The 20,044-nt window shown below is 38.7% G+C and overlaps 4 protein-coding genes across 5 annotated transcripts in view; 2 read left to right on the forward strand and 2 right to left on the reverse strand.

Moving 5' to 3' along the window:
* The window catches only part of LOC114552945 (heterochromatin protein 1-like), a 600,023-nt gene that overhangs the window by 64,705 nt on the left and 515,274 nt on the right, over nucleotides 1-20,044 (reverse strand). The window lies entirely within an intron of this gene.
* The window catches only part of LOC114553107 (NACHT, LRR and PYD domains-containing protein 3-like), a 582,600-nt gene that overhangs the window by 61,601 nt on the left and 500,955 nt on the right, over nucleotides 1-20,044 (reverse strand). The window lies entirely within an intron of this gene.
* LOC114551846 (protein NLRC3-like) overlaps nucleotides 1-20,044 on the forward strand; it is a 101,713-nt gene that overhangs the window by 33,354 nt on the left and 48,315 nt on the right. The window lies entirely within an intron of this gene.
* Nucleotides 168-10,990, forward strand: LOC114553135 (chromobox protein homolog 1-like). 2 transcript variants are annotated; one of them, XM_028574305.1, is made up of 4 exons: nucleotides 168-343; nucleotides 7,785-7,996; nucleotides 8,317-8,491; nucleotides 10,561-10,648. In XM_028574305.1, the coding sequence occupies exons 2-4, from the start codon at nucleotides 7,896-7,898 to the stop codon at nucleotides 10,639-10,641; spliced, it is 357 nt and encodes a 118-aa protein (XP_028430106.1). In that variant the 5' UTR covers nucleotides 168-343; nucleotides 7,785-7,895; the 3' UTR covers nucleotides 10,642-10,648. The 2 variants fall into 2 exon arrangements, with proteins under 2 accessions (XP_028430106.1, XP_028430107.1); XM_028574306.1 differs by lacking the exon at nucleotides 10,561-10,648 and adding an exon at nucleotides 10,799-10,990 and having other exon boundaries at nucleotides 169-343.

Below are 20,044 nucleotides of genomic sequence, written 5' to 3' on the forward strand. Positions count from 1 at the left end.
TACTTACAAATTGTTTTAATTATTTAAGTGCTGTACATGGTTTAATACTCAAGTAAAGTACAAGTACCTGGAGTTAAGTCCAGTACTTGAGTAAATGTACCCAGTTCCAGTCCACCACTAACTGATTAATGAACTGAATGTGTATCTGTTGTTCCCCTCCTGACCTCCAGGTGGCGGCGTTCTTTCATTTTAAACTTTAATCTGAAAATCCCTGACTTGGAGGAAACCGGAAGTCTCGTTGCTTCACTATGATCTCGGGCTGGCGGCGGGATAGTTGTGTTGTTTATTAGTGAGTTTTAAACATAGACAGTATAAGAACGGTTTTAAGAAGACAGAGCTCCAGGTAAACCCACACACACACACACTCAGGTAAACACTTTAATAACTGTTCTTTTACACGGCTATCAAAGCGAATAGAAGCCAGAGCTGCGCATGCGTTAGCTTCCCATTCTGCTGTTGCTAAGATTCAGGTAAACAGAACGTCCGTTGCTGAGCAACAGTCTGCTCCGTTAGTTGCTCCTCTGTAGTTCGGTGAGCTCGGTGAGATTCGGGCTGAAGTCGTAACATTGTTGCATTTTTCATTTGGTTCGGTTTGCGTCACACTGCACTTTATCAAACGCAGCAAACAGTGGAAACACACGTCACGTGGTGGAAGCAGTCCAGAGGGTGGGGGGAGGGGTGTCTGGGTGTCCTCCCCCAGGGAAGTTTTGAGCGTCAGCAACTGCATTTTTGTTGCATTTGGATACGGTTTAATGCACCAATTTATGGTGGAAGTAACTTTATTTAGCCTATGCGAAACGAAAATATAAATGGAAAGTATGTTGTTGCGTATCATTGGGCATTTTTAAGTGGGTATATGGAAATCCTGGAGCTTTCTTAGTGGGTGTACTGCGTATTCCTGCGTATCACGTAGACTACACCACTGGAACTAACCTGCACACGCATTACATATGGATCTGAAAGTTCTCATCCCTTAAACCAGATATTTAAGTCTGTAAACTGTGTGAAAGGTAAAAACTGCAGGCTAGTAAATGCTCTGGTTTTGGTCCACTTCCTGTGTTTGGGTCGGATCGCGTTCCCACCTGAACCAGGAAGATATAGGCCTTGTTTGTAGCTTTTGATTGATATCTAGTTTCGACAAAATCACTTTTTATTGAGTTTCCTTTTTCCTGAAATGCTCTGAGTGAATTTAATCTAAAAAATGTTTACCTTCTGTTGTGCAGTTGTTTAGATTTATTTTAGGACTCCCAGTTTCGCACTACAAGGAAAAGTTTCTGTTTATCTGTCAGTGGCACTAACTTGTGGAATTAACTAAGTAATGAATTAAAGCAATGTCCAAACATATTCCAATTCAAAAAGATGTTCAAAGAAATTATTTTCCAGAGGTACAGATGAACACTATAATTAATAACCTGGGCTTACATTGAACAATTTGTAGTATGTGCATAATTATTGTGGTGTATGAATGTGAATATAACTTCTGAATATATATTTTCATTGATTACAGATTTATTATCTCTGTTGACTTAGTGTTTTTTAGCTAATTCATCTAATAGGAAAGAAAGGGTATAAAGGGATAGGAGTACATAAGTTTTACTTCTTCCTACTCCTGTTTGAATGTGTAAATAAATTTAAGTACTGGAAATTATGGAGTTTTATTTTGTAACTGTTTTTTTATATTAATATTTTTTTCAGATATTTTATTTACATGTTCAAAATAAAAGATACAAATAAACATTATTTGTAAAAAAGAAAGACGGCTGCTGTAATGAAACCGAGAGAGAAAGCGAGGCAGACGATCACGGACCGACTGAATGTGTAAACAGCCTAAAAATCTACATTTACTGACCACTGCTCTGAACTGGAACCATCATAATCATATCATTCAAGGATTAGGTTACTAATCATTGGCACAAATTAACAGTTGGAGTCTTTCCTTAAAAGTAAGCAGAAGATAATGTTACTCAGGAAATTTACCATGAAGATCCATTTTCTACAACGATAGAATATGATACATAAATATCTCTTTCACTCGGTTTCTCTCTCATGGGCAATGAGATATAAATATATATATAAATCAATATAAATGTCCTAAGTCAGTCGGTCCGCTATTATCTGCCACACTTTTTCTCACGTGTTTTTTTTTTTAAATTTGTTTTATTATAGAGGCAGAGTATCCTTCTCTACATATTATATGCTTTGCTCCCTCGTATATATGGACATAGAACAGAAAGACACTGAAGACATTGGACTCTAAAATCTAGAAACTATAAAGAGAATGAAGTGATAAATATAATGCACACTGTAAACATGAATGGAACAGAGTGTATTCATCAGTTATTCCCCCCCCAGCTAAATATAAGGTCAAAAACCATTGAGGTGTCCTCTCCCTGTTGTTACATGAAGGTAAAGGAGTCTACACTATATAGTTACTGGTCCAGTCAACTAAGACTATAATTTGGGAGGATTGTACAATTAGGATATGTTCTTAAAAATGTACAATCCTATCCCCAAATCCCAAATTCACTAAAGAATAAAAAAAAAAAATGAAAAATCCACCAGCCACAGTGACTTTTTACCAGTCAGTTTTTTTTTGCCTCATAAAGGTGAAAAACAGGACTTGCTGTGTCTCTGTGATCCTATCCTGTCCTATTCATGGTAGCCTACTCGTGGACATTGCGCTGTCATCACGTGCTGTTGTAGGGGGGCATGATGCATAGGGGCCCGGTGTTGGCTCTTTACGCCACTGCATATAAGAGATGAGATGAGATGACTGACAAAATCAGGAGTGGCCTACGCGCACCACAACAACAAAAAACACTGGAGAATGCACACCATAACACATGAAAAAAACACACAAGGGCAGTCCCTCCAGGATCTCTTTATTTGAGATTGTTGTGGCCCAAAAATGCCTGATTTTGCGGGAGCTTTTATAAAACAATTGGGATAACAGCTGCAATTTCTTTTGTATAGTTCTTTAAAAATAAAAGGAAACTTGTTTTGGGGAGGATAATAATTATTACTATTACTTAATTACTCTGGGCTGAGATTTTCTAGAAACCAAAAAGGCTCCGGATGCTGCAAATGTTGGTAAGATATGAAAACGGCTGGTGGATTTAAGACATAAAAGAATAATTTATTGAATGAATCAAATTTGAACATGTATGTGTCAGTGGCTTGTTGATCTTTACATTGTTAGTTAACTTCCTAACCTTGGACACACATTCATACGGTTTGATAAAGTACTTATTGGACTTTACTTTCTCATTGCACTTACAATAACGAGCGGAGCTGTCCTCAATTTAGGTCATCGTGTATACGTCTCATGCGTTTTTTCCTGCATGTGTGTGTGTGTGTGTGTGTGTGTGTGTGTGTGTGTGTGTGTGTGTGTGTGTGTGTGTGTGTGTGTGTGTGTGTGTGTGTGTGTGTGTGTGTGTGTGTGTGTGTGTGTGTGTGTGTGTCTCAGTAGCGGGGGAAATCGAGCAACAGGATTGAAACGGCAGCAGCTTTCAGTGACTTTACAGTGAAGAATCGTTAGAGTATACTTTTGCTGTACGTTTTGTTGGTAAATGTTTGAGTTACACAGGTGTCTCGTGTTTATATCAGAAACAAGGAAATTAATTTGATCCGTTCTCACTCCCGCTTGGTCTATCGCTGTGCGTTTTGTTGGTAAATGTGAGATGTTCGAGTCACACACGTCTTGTCTTCATAACAGAAACTAGGAAATTAATTTGACCTGTTCTCACTCCCGCTTGGTCAGTGGCTGCAGGTGGGACTGCTGGGATTGTCGCAAGTAATGAAAATGCGATAGGGGCCCAGGCTGTCAATCAATGTCTTCCATTGATGCGGGCCCCTGATTGGTCTGGGCCCAAAATTAATTAATTAATCCCTTATCCTGGTTATGTGCAATAGCCCCCAGGACACAACAACCACTCTAAAGTAACAGAGGGCTATTTCAAAAAACCTAGATAGTGGATTAGACAAACTTTTTTTTTCTTTTTTTTTTTTTTACTTTATTGACAATAGAGCTTTCTGAACTGTCTGTGGAATAGATCAACGGAGAGGAGAGAAAGCAGAGTGGTCGTAAAGGACAGCTAAACACAGTAAAGACTCTCACACTGAGCTGAAATGGAAACACTGCTAAGATTAAGCTGATGTTTTCACCCATCTTCCCAAACTGTTGCCTGTTATGTAGATAGCTTCTCAGCCAGTTCAAAACAACCCCCCCTGATACCATACTGTTCAAGTTCACTGATTCATCTGTCAGGATTTATTGCTTCTTTGGAGGCATGACTTTTTCAAGTCTGGTTCCTGAACGGTTTAGAATAGTTTGTTCCTTTTTGTTCAGAAACATCAACGCGCATCTCACACATGCACTTACTCAGACATTCTGGGATAGGAGATAAAACACTTTGGCTTGTTTGCATTTCTTTCAACCAATCACAATCGTCTTGGGCGGCGCTAAGCTCCGGACGCAACGACTTTGGCTCTGCAAAATAGTCTCGGGGAGGAACTTGTTTAGGTGGAACATTTTCACCCTGATAAAAGAAACACCATCTGAATGTTGACAGAGAGCAGGGCTCAGCTTTGACACACACACACACACACACACACACACACAAGCCCGGGACACACAGGGCTGAAAATCGGCCGTTAGACAGTCTGGCAAAGTCAGTGACTCAAATCAGTTCGGTGTGTCCAGTGCCGTCGTCAGGGGGCATTCATTTTCGCTGACTTGACCTGTTCAGTCGGCAGCAGGGCAGTCGGGACTCACCCAGAAATGGGGAGCGGAATGAGGTGACTAGTCTCTCAAAATCTGACGAAAATCTTTTAAACTGACCTTTTGTTGAGCTGAAATGAAGACAGATTCAGCTACTGCACGGCATATTCCACTCTTCAAATGTTTTCAGAAATATGTTTCGTGAACTATTTTAGAACAATATGAGATCGTATTCTGAACGGCCGCTGCTATGGAGGCGTATTACGTCTCATCTCTTTGGTTCTGTGGCACTTTTTGGACCAACACGGGGAGACTGATAATTTTGTCTGGCTTTTCTGTTGACGTTCAGCTGTCTGGTTGGTGTGTCCTGGCTAACAGAGGTGCGGACTGAGCAAAGTTACTCTAGGATAAATTGGTTTGAAATTATTTTTACAACTGGAATTAATTTTTTTGTTATTACAAAGGGAAGGTTCCGAAAAAAGGTACCGGAACCAAATTTCAGGTATCAGTACCGGCACTGGTAAAAATGTGAACGGTACCCAACCCTAGCCACATGTAATATAAAATGAAGTTAACTTTTAACACAATACGGTAAAGTGAGCTATTTAAATGAGCTGCATACATGACTAAACGTAATTTGTTCTCACCTGTGTATCACCCTGTGTAACATTACTTTGTCTGCAGCAATCCTGCCACAATCGGTCCCAAAACATCCCAGCTAGATATAAAATGGTGTAACGTTAAACATTTTCTTTGTAAATCTTTACAATTATTCCCAGAAAGAACCAACCAGGCCTGCCTTGTTGCACGATCTAAACGTTTTTTTTCAAAACTTGCCATTTTCAGCGTGTAGCTTGCTAGCTCAAAGTTTGTTGTTGTTTCCCGAAATGAACAAGTTCTGCAAGGCGAGGAACATCTGGCGAGTTTCTGGTAAATTAACTGTCGATTGAGGCTACTGTGCATGTAGCTTCAGTTAATGACTTTTGTGGCTTACATTTTAGCAGACCTGCCAACCTGTACGCATTTTGTGTAGTAGATACGCATTTTGACATCAAAATACGGTGATACGATTTGTCACTTTTAAACTACGCGAAAATCAGGTGACTGAGTTCACTCGTTGAAGTGCAGCCGTCTCCGTCTAAACTCTTGATGATAGTAGGCAGCTAAAAGTTACATATATGTCAATGCTAAAACAGCGTAGCAGCCACGAGCATGCAAAAAACTAAAGAAGAAGAGTTCGACCAATCACACCGTCGGGTCCCTTCCTCTAATGTCAAGCGGGGATATCGGCTACAATGAAAGCATCAAATGCAAGTGTTATTCATTCCTCTCTCATTCCCATTTAGTTTCCCCAAGGGAGGACGGTGCTTGCAAAGGTCAATTTGATGTAGAAAGGTGAAACTGTGAAATTAATTAATTTACGTAGCCTACCTGTCTACTTTGGAGAAATATTATTTATTTATATTATTAATAAAGCCTTGCATTTGGTATACAAAGTCTTGGATTTCGTTACAAAGGTTTTATATTGTTTTGCCTTTCCTACGATTAAGTTCATACCATAACAAAATTAACTGTTACTAATGTAGGCTAATTAAAAACCAGCCCGTCGCTGGACGCACCGGAGGACCGAGACACAAAGTAAACACGCCTGTCTGACCGGTACCGGGGGTTTAGCGGTTAAACTGAGCGGAGGATGTGCGGAATGTGTCGGTGTCTGTTGGACTTTGGCTGGCCATTCGGCGCTTTCAGACAAAGCTCAAGCTAACAGGCTAACGGCTTATTAGCTAGCCAAACACCGAGCGGTAACATCTGCAAAGATTGGCTCTGTGGGCGTATCAATCTGCTCGGTGTGCGTAACAGACTGTTGATCACACCTGTTGATCCGCTACGGACTTCACTGTGAGCGGACTGTTTAGAGACAATGTGACCGGCAGGTAACGTTAGATACTGTAGCAGAACTGCAAGGAAACGCTGAACTGAGCTGTGTGTTTTCAGTGTTAAACACTGCTGCAGGTATTCATGCACGACTGTTGTTGGTGATTTACAGAGGTGGAAGACTTACTCACATCATGTATTGCAGTAAAAGTTAAAGATGTTCCGATACCGATACCAGTATCGGTTATCTGCGATACTGCCTAAAACGCTGGTATTGGTATCGGGAAGTACTGGAGTTTATGCACTGATCCGATACCACGCTGAAAAGCCTTAAAGAAAATCTACATTAAAGTAGTTTATTTATGTTCTTTTTCCGTTATAACTGACTGTCAAACTGGAGAATAAAAGAAAGTTCTGTGTTTGTTCATGTTTCACAAAGAGTTTAACCTGAGCCAGACCGACAACAAAGATAGAAATATTATCACATCCATACAGGGATAGTAGTATACAGCTGTTAAAACATAATGAAATATATGACACTCTAGTATCGGATCGGAATCGACTATCGCAAATCGGTATCAAGCAAAAAGTGGTATCGGGCCATCTCTAGTAAAAGTAGAAAAAAAGTGTGTAGAGTTACACATTACTAGTCATATGTATGTAATAGTACAAAAGCATTATTAAAATATAGGCCAGCTTAAAGTACCAAAAGTAAAAGTGCTCATTATGCAGTGTACTATATTTTATTTTATTGGATTATATTATGATCCAATTAATTGTATTAAATATGACCGATGATTTAAATAAAATTTAATTCAAGTAGCCTACTTGAACATAATAATTTTCTAGGGTTTAAAATGTATACAGATTTGACATTTAATGGCACATTTTTTCCGCGTGCGTGCCGACCGTGTTCATGAACCAGAACTTCGACAATAAATCAGTAAGTTGCTACTCAAAAACTTTTGTTCAAGGTTGGCAGGTCTGTTTTAGTAGTTATTTCAGTTTGAATGCAGGAGAGACTTCACACTCTGAAGTCCTATGGAATGGTCATCAGCATTTTCTCCATTCAAACAGAACATTTGAATATAGTTAAACATGGTAAACTATAATTCACTCCCACCTCCTATTAGTTCTACAAACCATTGTATCATTATCTCTGTATGTTTCCCCATTGGGTCTACCAAAGGAGCCCTCAGCAGACGTCAAGCTGGCGACCGGAGCAGGAAAGAAGGGCAAGAAGGCCGAGGAGGAGGAGCAGCCTGCAGCACCTCCTGCAGCAGCAGTCACCGCCGCAGCAATGGAGGAGGAAGAGGAGGAGTATGTGGTGGAGAAGGTGTTGGACAGCAAAGTGGTGAAGGGAAGAGTAGAGTTTCTGCTGAAATGGAAGGGGTTCTCAGAGTAAGTATGAGTCTCTAATATTAATACTTAACATATATATATATATATATATATATATATATATATATATATATATATCTATATATATATGCAGATAATCTACAGCATACATTTCGGCATTGTATCATGTTGAAGTTGTCAAAGTTGAAGGTTTGGTATGTTGACACTAAGTTGCAGACCATCAAATAACCTTACAAAATGACAATAGAAAAAATGAATAATACGAATTAGCATTGATTATGATAAGAATTAGAGTGAGAATGTATTTCCTAAAAACAAAGCCTGAGGAGATTTTCTTCTGTCTGCACTCATCTTTCCAGTGAGGATAACACATGGGAGCCGCAAGACAACCTGGATTGCCCCGACCTTATCACCGAGTACATGAAGAAACACGAGGAGGAGGAGGAGGAGGAGAAGAAGGAGGGCAAGAGGAAAGTTGTCAGTGAGGCCTCTGGAGACTCAGAGGAGCGACGGAGCAAGAGGAAGAAGGAGGAGGTGAGTGAAGGAAAAAGGTTACTCCAGACTGAAGAGTCCCAGAAATCTAATCTCAATATTAATGAATATTAATACAGCGCAAAAAAGGGAGGAATTTAAATGATTTATTAAAAATGTAATAATAACATAATAACTTATTTCACCAGTAAATTGCTGTTAAACTACAAAAACAGATGAGAAAAGGGTATTTTAAAATAACTTTGAATGCACCAATGTTATCATACTTCCAAGAGGTTTACCCGTTTCAAGTTAATGCAACGTTTACGATATATTGTGCAGCCCTAGCGCCAACTGTTAATTTGTGCCAATGATTAGTAGCCTAATCCTTGAATCCTTGAATGGTATGATTATGACGGTTTCAGTTCAGAGCAGTGGTCAGTAAATGTATATTTTTTACCAGTGCGTTTACCAGTTTACCGGTAAACGCAACATGTTGTCCCATCTGTTTTGTTTTTCAGACAACGGCAGTGACCAGTGCTAGTTTGTGTCTTTTAGCTCATAGCTTTAGCGGCAGACTGTACATCCCACTGTTGTAATCCTCTACAGTGAAATACAGTCACACTACACCATTTAGTTGTCAGCATTTTAGCCATGTTTAATCCAGTTACTACTGTAGCTAACGGTAGGCTAACATTAGCTGCTGTGTAACGTGTTATTAGTGTTTACTAGCGTGACATGCAGCGTTGTTTCTGTTGCCTCTAACGTGCGTTTCGGAGCATCAGAGCGCAACGCAGACATCTAAGTGCCACTGTACTGAGGCACCGTAATCCGCGCTGCTATTTTGTCCGGAAGATACTGGGCACCGCTGATCTATTGGCACCGGATTTTAACATGCAGCGTTAACGTGAACAGAAAATTGCATTGCCTGTATCTTTCATGGCAAACGCATGTGGAAAGCGGTCGCACAACAACTTAAAGGAACACGCCGACTTATTGGGAATTAAGTTTATTCACCGTAACCCCCAGAGTAAGACAAGTCGATACATACCCTTCTCATCTCCGTGCGTGCTGTCACGCTGTCTGACGGTTCCAGCATTAGCTTAACCTAGCACAGATCCTGCAGGTAACTGGTTCCAACTAGCCTACTGCTCCCAATTGTGACAAAAGTGACAAAATAACACCAACATGTTCCTATTTACATGTTGTGATTTGTATAGTCACAGCGTGTACAAAAAACAACGTAACATGAGATACAGCCATCTTCTAACAGTAAACAAACCGGGAACTATATTCTCAGACAGGCTTGCTGCGAGCATATCACTCCGCCCAAGTACTATATTCTTCCGCCTGAGAATATAGTTCCCGGTTTGTTTACTGTTAGAAGACGGCTGTGTCTCATGTTATGTTGTTTTTTGTACACGCTGTGACTCTACAAATCACAACATGTAAATAAGAACATGTTGGCGTTATTTTGTCACTTATTCGGAGCAGTAGGATTACTGGAACCATTCACCTGCATGTTCTGTGCTGGCCTGATGCCGCTGGAGCCGTCAGACAGCATTACAGCATTACATGTTCCTTTAAATGGCATACTCCTTCATAGTATCCTTCAACAAAGCAGGAATGTAGCACAAAATGGATGTGGAAGCAGTTATAATTAGCCTATGTGACAATAACATTGGTTTTGGTTAAAATCAACAAATAATTGTAATAATTAATCGTGATCAATATATTGATCAAAATGATCGGGATTATCATTTTGGCCATAATCGTGCAGCCCTACCTCGCTTTATCGGTTATCCTGGATTCATAAATTCTACTGTTGTGCAATACCACTTTAACAACACATTGATTTCATGTAATTCTGAGCCATTTGGTTACTTCTCAACAATCCAAACAAAGGCGGCTGCTCTCGTACTTCCGGTTCCGGTCGCTGCTCCTGTGGCAGACCACTTTACCCCCGTCTATTTTAGATTTATTTAATATTTTTAGACTTTAGACTTTTTTTTTATCTGCGATGGACGTCAAGAAGTGCTGGTTGTTGCTGTTTTGCACATACGTCCTGCAGTCTTTGGACAACCAAGGGTGTTATGCCATGAGAGTTTGTTACTCGTTTGCTGAATTGAAAGGGATTGGAGCTGGCCTGGAACAATGGCGGAGTGGGTCACTGGCTACCGTGGCAGATTTTCAAGAATTTCGGAAAGAGATAATAAGACAGAAGAGAGGTAAATCTGGCGGAGTTTTAAAGAGACTAAACTCACGGAGATGTCGGCCCTACGTTCCGTCTATGATCATGGGAAATGTGCAGTCGATTGGGAAAAAAATGGACGAACTGAGAGCCAATGCCCTGTTTCTCCACGAATATAGATCAATAAGCTCGATGGTCTTTACCGAAACTTGGCTCAACAGAAATCACACTGATGAACTAGTGGCGGTGGATGGATTTAAAGCTCTTCGAGGGGACAGAACGGTGGATTCGGGGAAGAGAGGAGGCGGCGGACTCATGGTGTATGTAAATGAGGAATATTGTCATCCAAATAATATGTCCATTAAGACACATACTTGTACCCCAAACTCTGAGATAATGACTGTCAGTGTTTGCCCATATTATATCCCTCGTGAATTTTCACATGCGGTTGTGATGGCAGTTTATGTGCCACATAGAAATGTGTCTAAGGAGGCGGCCGAGGAGATACAAGCGGCGGTGTACAGGATTGAGTCTGCGTCGCCAGACACGTTTGTTGTGATAACTGGGGATTTTAACCATTGCAGCGTTAAGACAAGTGGGGCACACTACTATCAACATGTCAAGTGTAACACAAGGGGGGAAACGGTCCTCGACCATTGTTACACTAAGGTCAAGGATGCGTATATGTCCAGAAGTTTGCCAAGTTTGGGCAAGGCGGACCATAATCTGATTCTGCTCTGTCCCAAATATATCCCACTCGTAAAGAGGTACAAAAAGGAAACGATCACGGTGAAAAAGATAACTAGAAACTGAAAGATTCGTTTGAAAATACGGACTGGGCGGTTTTTGAAAATAGTGCCAAGGATATAAATGAATTTACTGAATCTGTCTGTGAGTATATCAATTTTTGCACTGATATGGTTGTACAGGAAAAAAAGGTTAAGGTATATGCAAATTGTAAACCATGGATGAATGCTGAAATTAAAAGATTAATTAATGACAAAAGGAAATCCTTTTCTAGGGGAGACAAGAATACATTGAAAAAGATTCATGAAGAACTTAAAAGGGAAATAAATAAAGAGAAATATTGGTATAAATGCGAAATAGAAAATTATTTTAAAGAAAATGATATGAAGAAAGTCTGGGAAGGAATGCGGTTAATGAGCGGATATGCAGGGAAAGGGAAGGTAAATAGATCCCAGTTAAATGGCACAAGGGAATATGCTAATAATCTAAATCATTTCTATAATAGAGTTGATAAAATAGACTTTTCTGATGAAAGACAAAGACTCAAGGATATGATTGGGAGCACATAGGATGGTAATTATAGCCTGCAAACAAACAATCAGGAGGTATATGGTATGTTTATGAGGCTGAAAGCTACCAAAGCAGCATCTCCAAAAGTAGTAAAAGGTTGTGCTTTTCAATTAGCAAGTATTTTTAATTCTTGTTTCTCTCATAAAGTGTTACCAGATTTATGGAAACAATCTTGCATTATACCAGTACCTAAAAAGAAAACTGTTGAGTGTATGAATGACCTAAGACCAGTGGCTCTAACCTCCATAGCTATGAAGGTATGTGAGAGAATTGTGTTAAATAGTCTGAAGCCTGATGTAGAGAATTATCTTGACTCCTGCCAATTTGCTTATCAGAAAGGGAGAGGGGCAGAGGATGCTATTGTCTGTAAACTGGACAGTGTCTATGCTCACCTGGATGCAGGGGGACGGTGTGTGAGAATTATGTACTAAGATTTTAGCTCAACATTCAATACGATACAACCACACATCATTGTAAATAAGCTTTTAATGATGAAGGTTCCAGGTGTATTTATTTCTTTCATTCTAAATTTCTTAGAGAACAGGTCTCAATTTGTTAAGCTAAATTCAAGTGTTAAGTCAGACAAGATCATGACAAACACAGGGTCACCTCAGAGAACTGTTTTATCACCCTTTCTTTTTACCATTTACACTGCAGACTACCGTCCACAGCAGGCAAGCTGTCAAGTTGTTCAATTTGCTGACGACACAGGCCATTGATTGAAAATGATGACTATAGTCACTATCAAAACGGATAAAAGCTTTTATTGATTTTTGGAAAAATTTCCTAGAACTCAACGTTAAAAAACTAAAGAATTAGGATTACAGGAGAAATAAGACGACAACTGAGGCAGTGGAAATCAAAGGTTCAGTAATAGAAAGAGAGAACACATACAAGTATTTGGGCATTGTTTTAATGATAGGCTGACATGGTCAGATCATGTTGACTTACTGATGAAAAAATTAAGTCCACGGATATACTGTATGCAGTCCTTTTAAGGTGAATACAGATGTGGTGAGAATGTTTTTTATGTCAGTGATTTGTAGTGTTTGGAGTTACTGTGTGGTGGGTTGAGGGGGGGGATGCTGGGATAACCGAGAAGGCCATGATTGATAGAGTGACTAAAAGGGCTGGAAAAATTGTAGGATAGTTAAATATAGTGGATCAAGTATATGATGACCGTCTGGCAAAAATGACAGAAAATAATTTTTTACAGCGCAGACAGACCAGCTGCCTCCAGTCCTCCCCTTGCAATTGGGATTGACAGCACCAACGTGTTCTCAAAAATTGTTACATTAGTAGTAGCATGCTGCTGGTGGTGTTGCAATGGGATTAAAACGTAGAAACTACAGGGCCACGCTGCTGTGAAAGCTCCCTGAACATCATTTATCAGAGTCTGGTTGTTACCCCTCTCCACGGCAGGCTCCTCCACTTCATGTCTTTATAACGGAGCTAGCTAACCGGAGCTAACTGCTAATCAGAGCTAATGGTTGATGACCGAGCCTTCAGTTCTCCTTGCCTTTATCCGTTAACTGTATTTATGGACCCAAGACCGACAACAGGACATGTATAGTACAGAACAGTAGGCTATGTTTAGGAACGCCAAAACACGGATTAATACACTTCAAAAACTGAACAAAGATCTATCAAACAAAATCAACAAGAATTTACTTTAGATATTCCTAGTCTAATGTAATTTAACAGGAGTTAGGAGGAAACAGTGATGAGATTTATAATAACAAGTCATTTTCTGTATTCGGTAGGGGTGGGGGAAAAAATCAATACAGCATAGTATCGCAATATTTTCCATGGCAATAGTGTATCGATACACAGACGCCAAGTATCGATCTTTTATTATATATGTGTTGGTCAGTTTGTCTGCTTGACAATCTCATTTTGCAGCAATACAATTGAAGTGAGATGAACAAACAGAGAAATTTATCTTTTAAGATAAAACAGATGTTGACAAAGTTTTCTTTTGGGGAAATAATTTGAAATTGGGAAAAAAAATTTGAATTTGGAAAAAGGTAATGAATTGCAATATATCGCAGAATGTTGCAATATGTTTAAAATCACAATATTGTATCGTGACATAAGTATCGGGATGCTATTGTATCGTAAGGCCTCTGGTGATTCCCACACCTATTGAGTATAGTATTATCGGTATTTTATCTGCTGAACCGTTAACATTTGGCAAAAAAAAAAAAACTGATATAATTGTCAAAGCACATAATGGCTACACATTTTCGCCATTTATTTAAAAATTTAACGAGCAATTTGTTTTCTTTTTTGCAAAATACTGAAAGCAGCAGAACGGAGTAGGCTACGTTTTAATGTCTGTAAATTTATCACAAGTTATGTCATTATCGCGATATTCAACAATGTTAAGGCATATCGGATATTTTCCTCATATCGTGCCGCCCTAATAACTACCCTGAAAGTGTGTCAGATGCCCCTTAGTGTTGCAATATTTTCATCTGTAACTGTGTCATCTTTTAGTCTAATTGGTTTAATATGTAAAAAGTTGTTTTCTTTCTAAATGATCTGATAATGTTGTGTAGTCATTGTTTTCACCTTCGTTTGACTGGTTTATAACTGAACCCATTATTACTAAACCTAGCCATCACGCACCGCGCCGTCACATCCTGCACCACACACCACCACCAGTAAATTCTCAACCTGTGGGAAACACTGAGAAGAGCCTGATGGCTTCCATAGTAACATGTCTGCAACCAGAAAAACTTTACCTTCATTTTGACATCAAATTAATGTATGTATTTCAAAAGGTTTGAATGTGATTTAAAGGATGAAAAACACCCAGAATGTATGAAAGGTTTGTGTTATTTTAAAGTTACCATGGAATTTCTAACTGTAAGTAAAACTGAAGAGAGTAAGCATATGTTTTAGTTTTTAAATTGCCAATCATTTGAATGGGGAAACTTGCCTGAAAAATGTAGAATATTTCTGAACTTATAAAAGTTATGAAAAGTACATTTGCTTCCATAATAACATGTCTGCAACCGGCACATATTTTCCTTCATTTTGTCATAAATTATTGTATGAAGAGTGAGAATTGTGAATGAGAGCAAGTCCAGGGTTTAAGAAGGTTGTTCACTAACTCTCTCTCTCTGTTTGTCTGTTGCTATAGAAACAGAGAGGAGGAGAGGGACCCAAACGTCACCACTGTCAACACTGTGACAAATCCTTCACAACATCTGGATATTTAAAGATTCATCAGAGAGTTCACACTGGAGAAAAGCCTTACAGCTGTGATCAATGTGGGGCAACCTTTTCTCAGAGAGTCACCCTGAAAATACATCAACGCATTCACACTGAAGAAAAACCTTACAGCTGTGATCAATGTGTTAAAACCTTTTCTCAGAGTGGTCACCTTAAATCTCACCAGAAGTGTTCACACTGGAGATAAACCATACAGCTGTGATCAATGTGGTAAAATTCAAACATTTAAATAATTTAGAAATCCACAGAAGTGTTCACACTGGAGAGAAGCCTTACAGCTGTGATCTATGTGGTAAAACCTTTTCTCAGAGTGGTAACCTTAAATCTCACCAGCGTGTTCACACAGGAGAGAAGCCGTACTGGTGTGAACAATGTGGGGAAACTTTTGCTGAGAGTGGTCACCTAAAAACACATCAACGCATTCACACTGGAGAGAAGCCGTACAGCTGTGATCTATGTGGTAAAACCTTTTCTCAGAGCAGTAGCCTTAAATCTCACCAGCGTGTTCACACTGGAGAGAAGCCGTACAGCTGTGATCAATGTGGTAAAACTTTTTCTCATAGTAGTCACCTTAAAAGACACCAACGCGTTCACACTGCCTCGTTGTGAACATGTTTCAGAGCCAAGCTGTTTCCTCCTGCTAGGGCTGGGCCATATGGAGAAAATCAAATATCACGATATCTTTGACCAAATACCTCTATCGATACCGCAATGATATTGTAGTGTTTCACAAAATATTTAAACAATGAGATTTTTGATAAATAATCATCAGAAAAAATTACGAACAGTTAATGTGTTTAAACTGCATCTGTGCCGCCGCCATCTTGGGACAAACAACTGATCTTAAAGACTCAGAAAAAGATAGTTGTACTGCTTTTGGATGTTCATGTGAAAGAAATGCTAAACTAAGCAACATGGAATAACATTTCACGGATGAAAAATGTGTTTTACAATATTATACTATTAGTAAAGTGTTGAACTTAATATCACAAAAGGTAACATTAATCCTTCTTTTAAGCTAACAGGAAGTTAAGTGACTGTCCTGATACTGAATTGAGCTAATGCTAGCTTGTGTCAGGTTATGTATGTTTTATTTGAGTGATTATTAATATCTCATTAAGATGCTGAAAACAATGTTTATGTGTGTCACTGAACAGTTCCTCACATCATTCCCCATAGACCCCCATGTGAAAAAATCCAGACTTTACATCAGAAATATATAAATGTTTACAGTCTGGTACAAAAAAACTAATTTTAAAAGCTAATTTTAAATTTCATAACAACTGTTTATATAACTCACCTGTTTAAATTATATCAAGGCTTAAATCAGCAGACTGTCACTAGCTTCAAAATAAGATGTTTAACCCATGTATAATCATTTGTTTTATTAATTTGATCTGTCCTCTTCTTAAATAAACTGAATTGAACTTCAACATTTAGTTTCTTCCTTTTTTACAGGTTTATTCTTTTTTATGATGTCATACTTCAGTTTATCACACACATGAAGGAAGGGTAAAAACTAATCTGAAAAATAACTAGAAAATGCATTTCCTGCAGAAAATGCTTGTGAATGCTGAAAAGCTAAAAAGTTTAACTAGATTGCTGGCTTTACTGTGAAAGAAGGGGAAGCAGTAAGAAAAGTTGGAATAGTATTAATTACTTTACATTTCTTTAACATGTTAAATAACACCAAACATGTATGATACTGAAGTGGAATATTTAAAGGTTTTCTGAAAAGCTGTCACTACACTGAATTGCAGGCTTCAATGTGAAGAAGAAGGTGAAGTTGTGCAAAAAATTAGAAATAATGAAGCTTTAGTGTTTGTAATATTTTAGAGGAAGGTGAACAATGGGAGCAGCTGACAGTGTTGGCTCTATCATTAAATGTCTTTAGTTGTGTTAAAGAGGAGTTGGAGCAGAGTGTCTGTTAAAACCTAGGCCACTGTTTGGAGGGAACTGGAATATTACTATTATTACTGGAAGCTGACTCGCTAGAAAAAAACAAACGCATTTTAACGCTTTCAATTGAAAAAAAAGACTTTCAGGCATTCACATTTGCTGGAGGCCCTAACCTGCACACACATTACATATGGATCTGAAAGTTATCATCCCTTAAACCAGATATTTAAGTCTGTAAACTGTGTAAAAGGTGTAAACTGCAGGCTAGTAAATGCTCTGGTTTTGGTCCACTTCCTGTGTTTGGGTCAGATCCCGTTCTCACCTAGTCTGGCTATCACCAGACCAAGCTCAATCTTTTCAGATTGAACAGGGTAAAATCAGATCACCGTCAGATGGGGCTGGGTTTACCCAGTCTAGTTCTCACCTGAAGGGAACCGAACTCTAGTTCACTTGGAAGAGAACCTGTTGGTCTCTTTCATACTTTTGCTCAACTTGCTCATCAGTGTTGTTCATGAACGCGCTAAAAGAGCCTGTTCATTAAACCTTTTTAGACTGAAGGCTTTAAACATCTATCATTTAATCTTGTTACACATCATAATAAGACTAATGCCTAAAATAGAAAATATATAATCTTTCAGAACTTTGAAGGCTCCATGTTCTCTAATCAAAAACTTTCAGTTGTATCCACTTATAAGTATCTTGGAGTCTCTCTTGACTCACATCTCACTTATTGTGAGCATGTCCAAACCCTAACCAGAAAGTTAAACCAAAAGTTATTTGTTTATAGTAAAATTAGACCATATTTGCTGCTCTCTGTCTCAAAGACTTATGTTCATGTCATCATTGTGTCCACTTTGTCGTATTGTTTACCTGTTTGGTCACTTACAACAAATGAGATTCTTGAACCAGTAACAAGACTCTATAACAAAGCCTATAAGCTACATGTTAGGCTTCCTGGATGGACTCACCACTATACTGCACTATCTCTGTGTAATGCCTTGACATTTGAGAATTATAAATTAAGCCATGGGATAAAATGTATTATCAAATTTTAAATGGTCACACTGCAGCTGCTCTGTCTACGTTGGTTCCAAAACCCAGTTCAAGGTCAGAGCACATTACGAGATCTGCTACAAATGGACTTTTGCCTCTACTGGCTTTTAGAAACTGTTATGGACAGAGATCTTTTTTCTATGTGCTCACTAAAGTCTGAGGTGTATGTGGTGTTTATGTTCTGCAGAGCAGGAACCTGCTGAAAATCAGTTTTACAGAGTCAGGCCTGATTGTCTTTAATCTTTTCCTGTTTAATAAATAAAAAAAATGAAAAAAAAAAATAATAATTTCACACTCTGAAATGTACACTTTTACTTTTACTTTGAATACTTCATGTTAGTGCTGAGTAAGTATGTATCCTACTTTGACTCAATTAGACTTTCTAATGCAGGATCTTTACTTGTAACAGAGTATTTCTACACTGTGTGGTAGCCTATTGCTACTTTGACTTTAATCTTTAGTTTAGTTTTGTCACTTTTTATTTCACTTTTATTCTGCTCAACCTGAGGCAGATTATTTTGATGATGAAGACATGAACATGTGTCTTGTTTGCTCGCTCTCATCTTCTCTTCAGAAACAACCGTTCAAACACAAGCTAGGAGATACGATCACTTTTTGGCAAGTGGAAACGTACATTTTATGGATGTATTGCTTCTTAAAGAATGTACAGTTGGAACCAGATATTTACATACACTTCAGAAAAAAAACACAAAAACTTTTATTTCTTTACTGTCATACATTAAATCAGAGTAAACGTTTTCTGTTTTAGATCAATAAATATTGAAATATTTTTTGCATTTGTTAAATGTCAGAATCGAGCGAGGGAGAATTTTTATGTATTTTTGTATCACTGTCATCAAAGTCAGAAGTATACATACACTAAGTTTATTGTGTTTTTAAACAAAAAGAAAACTCCAGATGATTCCATTCTGAGCTTAAGAAGCTTCTGATAGGTTAATTGATTCCATTTGAGTTAATTGGTGGCACTCCTGTGGATGCATATAAAGGCACACCTCAAACACAGAGCCTCTTTCTTTGACATCATGGGAAAATCAAGAGAAATCAACCAAGACATCAGGAAAAGAATTGTGGACCTCCACAAGTGTGACTCATCCTTAGGGGCAATTTCCAGATGCCTCAAGGTCCCACGTTCATCTGTTCGGACAATAATACGCAAGTATAAAAAATATGGGAATGTACAACCATCATACTGCTCAGGAAGGAGACGGATTTTGACTCCCAGAGAGGAACGTTTTTTGGTGCGAAATGTGCAAATCAATCCCAGGACAGCAAAAGACCTTGTGAAGATGCTAGCTGAAACTGGTAAGACAGTGTCATTATCCACAGTAAACGAGTCCTGTACCACCATGAGCTAAAAGGTTCCTCTGGGAGAAGAAAGCCATTACTTCAAAACCACCATAACAAAGCCAGACTACAGTTTGCAGCTGCACATGGGGACAAAAATCTTAATTTCTGGAGACATGTCCTGCAATCCCATGCATCCCCCTTTTATTTCCTTCCAGCTAGAATATAAAGCTTGCAGCTTCCAGCATGAAGCGTATCCCACAATCCACAGCAACATGAGGTCACACAGGTCGGGCGCCGCCTGTGCTCTAGATACCCGTCGACAGATGTGAGAAGATATTTAAATTTATTTTTAACACCGCTGCTTTTGCTGTGTTGATTTGCGAGCTGCAGTCAGGAGAAAGATGCTTTTATTGTTTTAATTTGGAGATTTTCTTCTCACCCAAGAGTGAGGGAGCGGTACATGTAAAGGTAAATGTTGGACAAAAACAAGCCGTGTAAATAAAGTATTACGGTAGTAAATATTAACAGGTAAATGTACTTAAAGTATCAAAGTAATATGTGACACGGAGGCCACTTGGAGAGATATCTGCTGCTGTACCAGTTGCTGA

This window comes from Perca flavescens, chromosome 3 (assembly GCF_004354835.1).
Source record: "Perca flavescens isolate YP-PL-M2 chromosome 3, PFLA_1.0, whole genome shotgun sequence".
NCBI classification, from domain to species: Eukaryota; Metazoa; Chordata; class Actinopteri; order Perciformes; family Percidae; genus Perca; species Perca flavescens.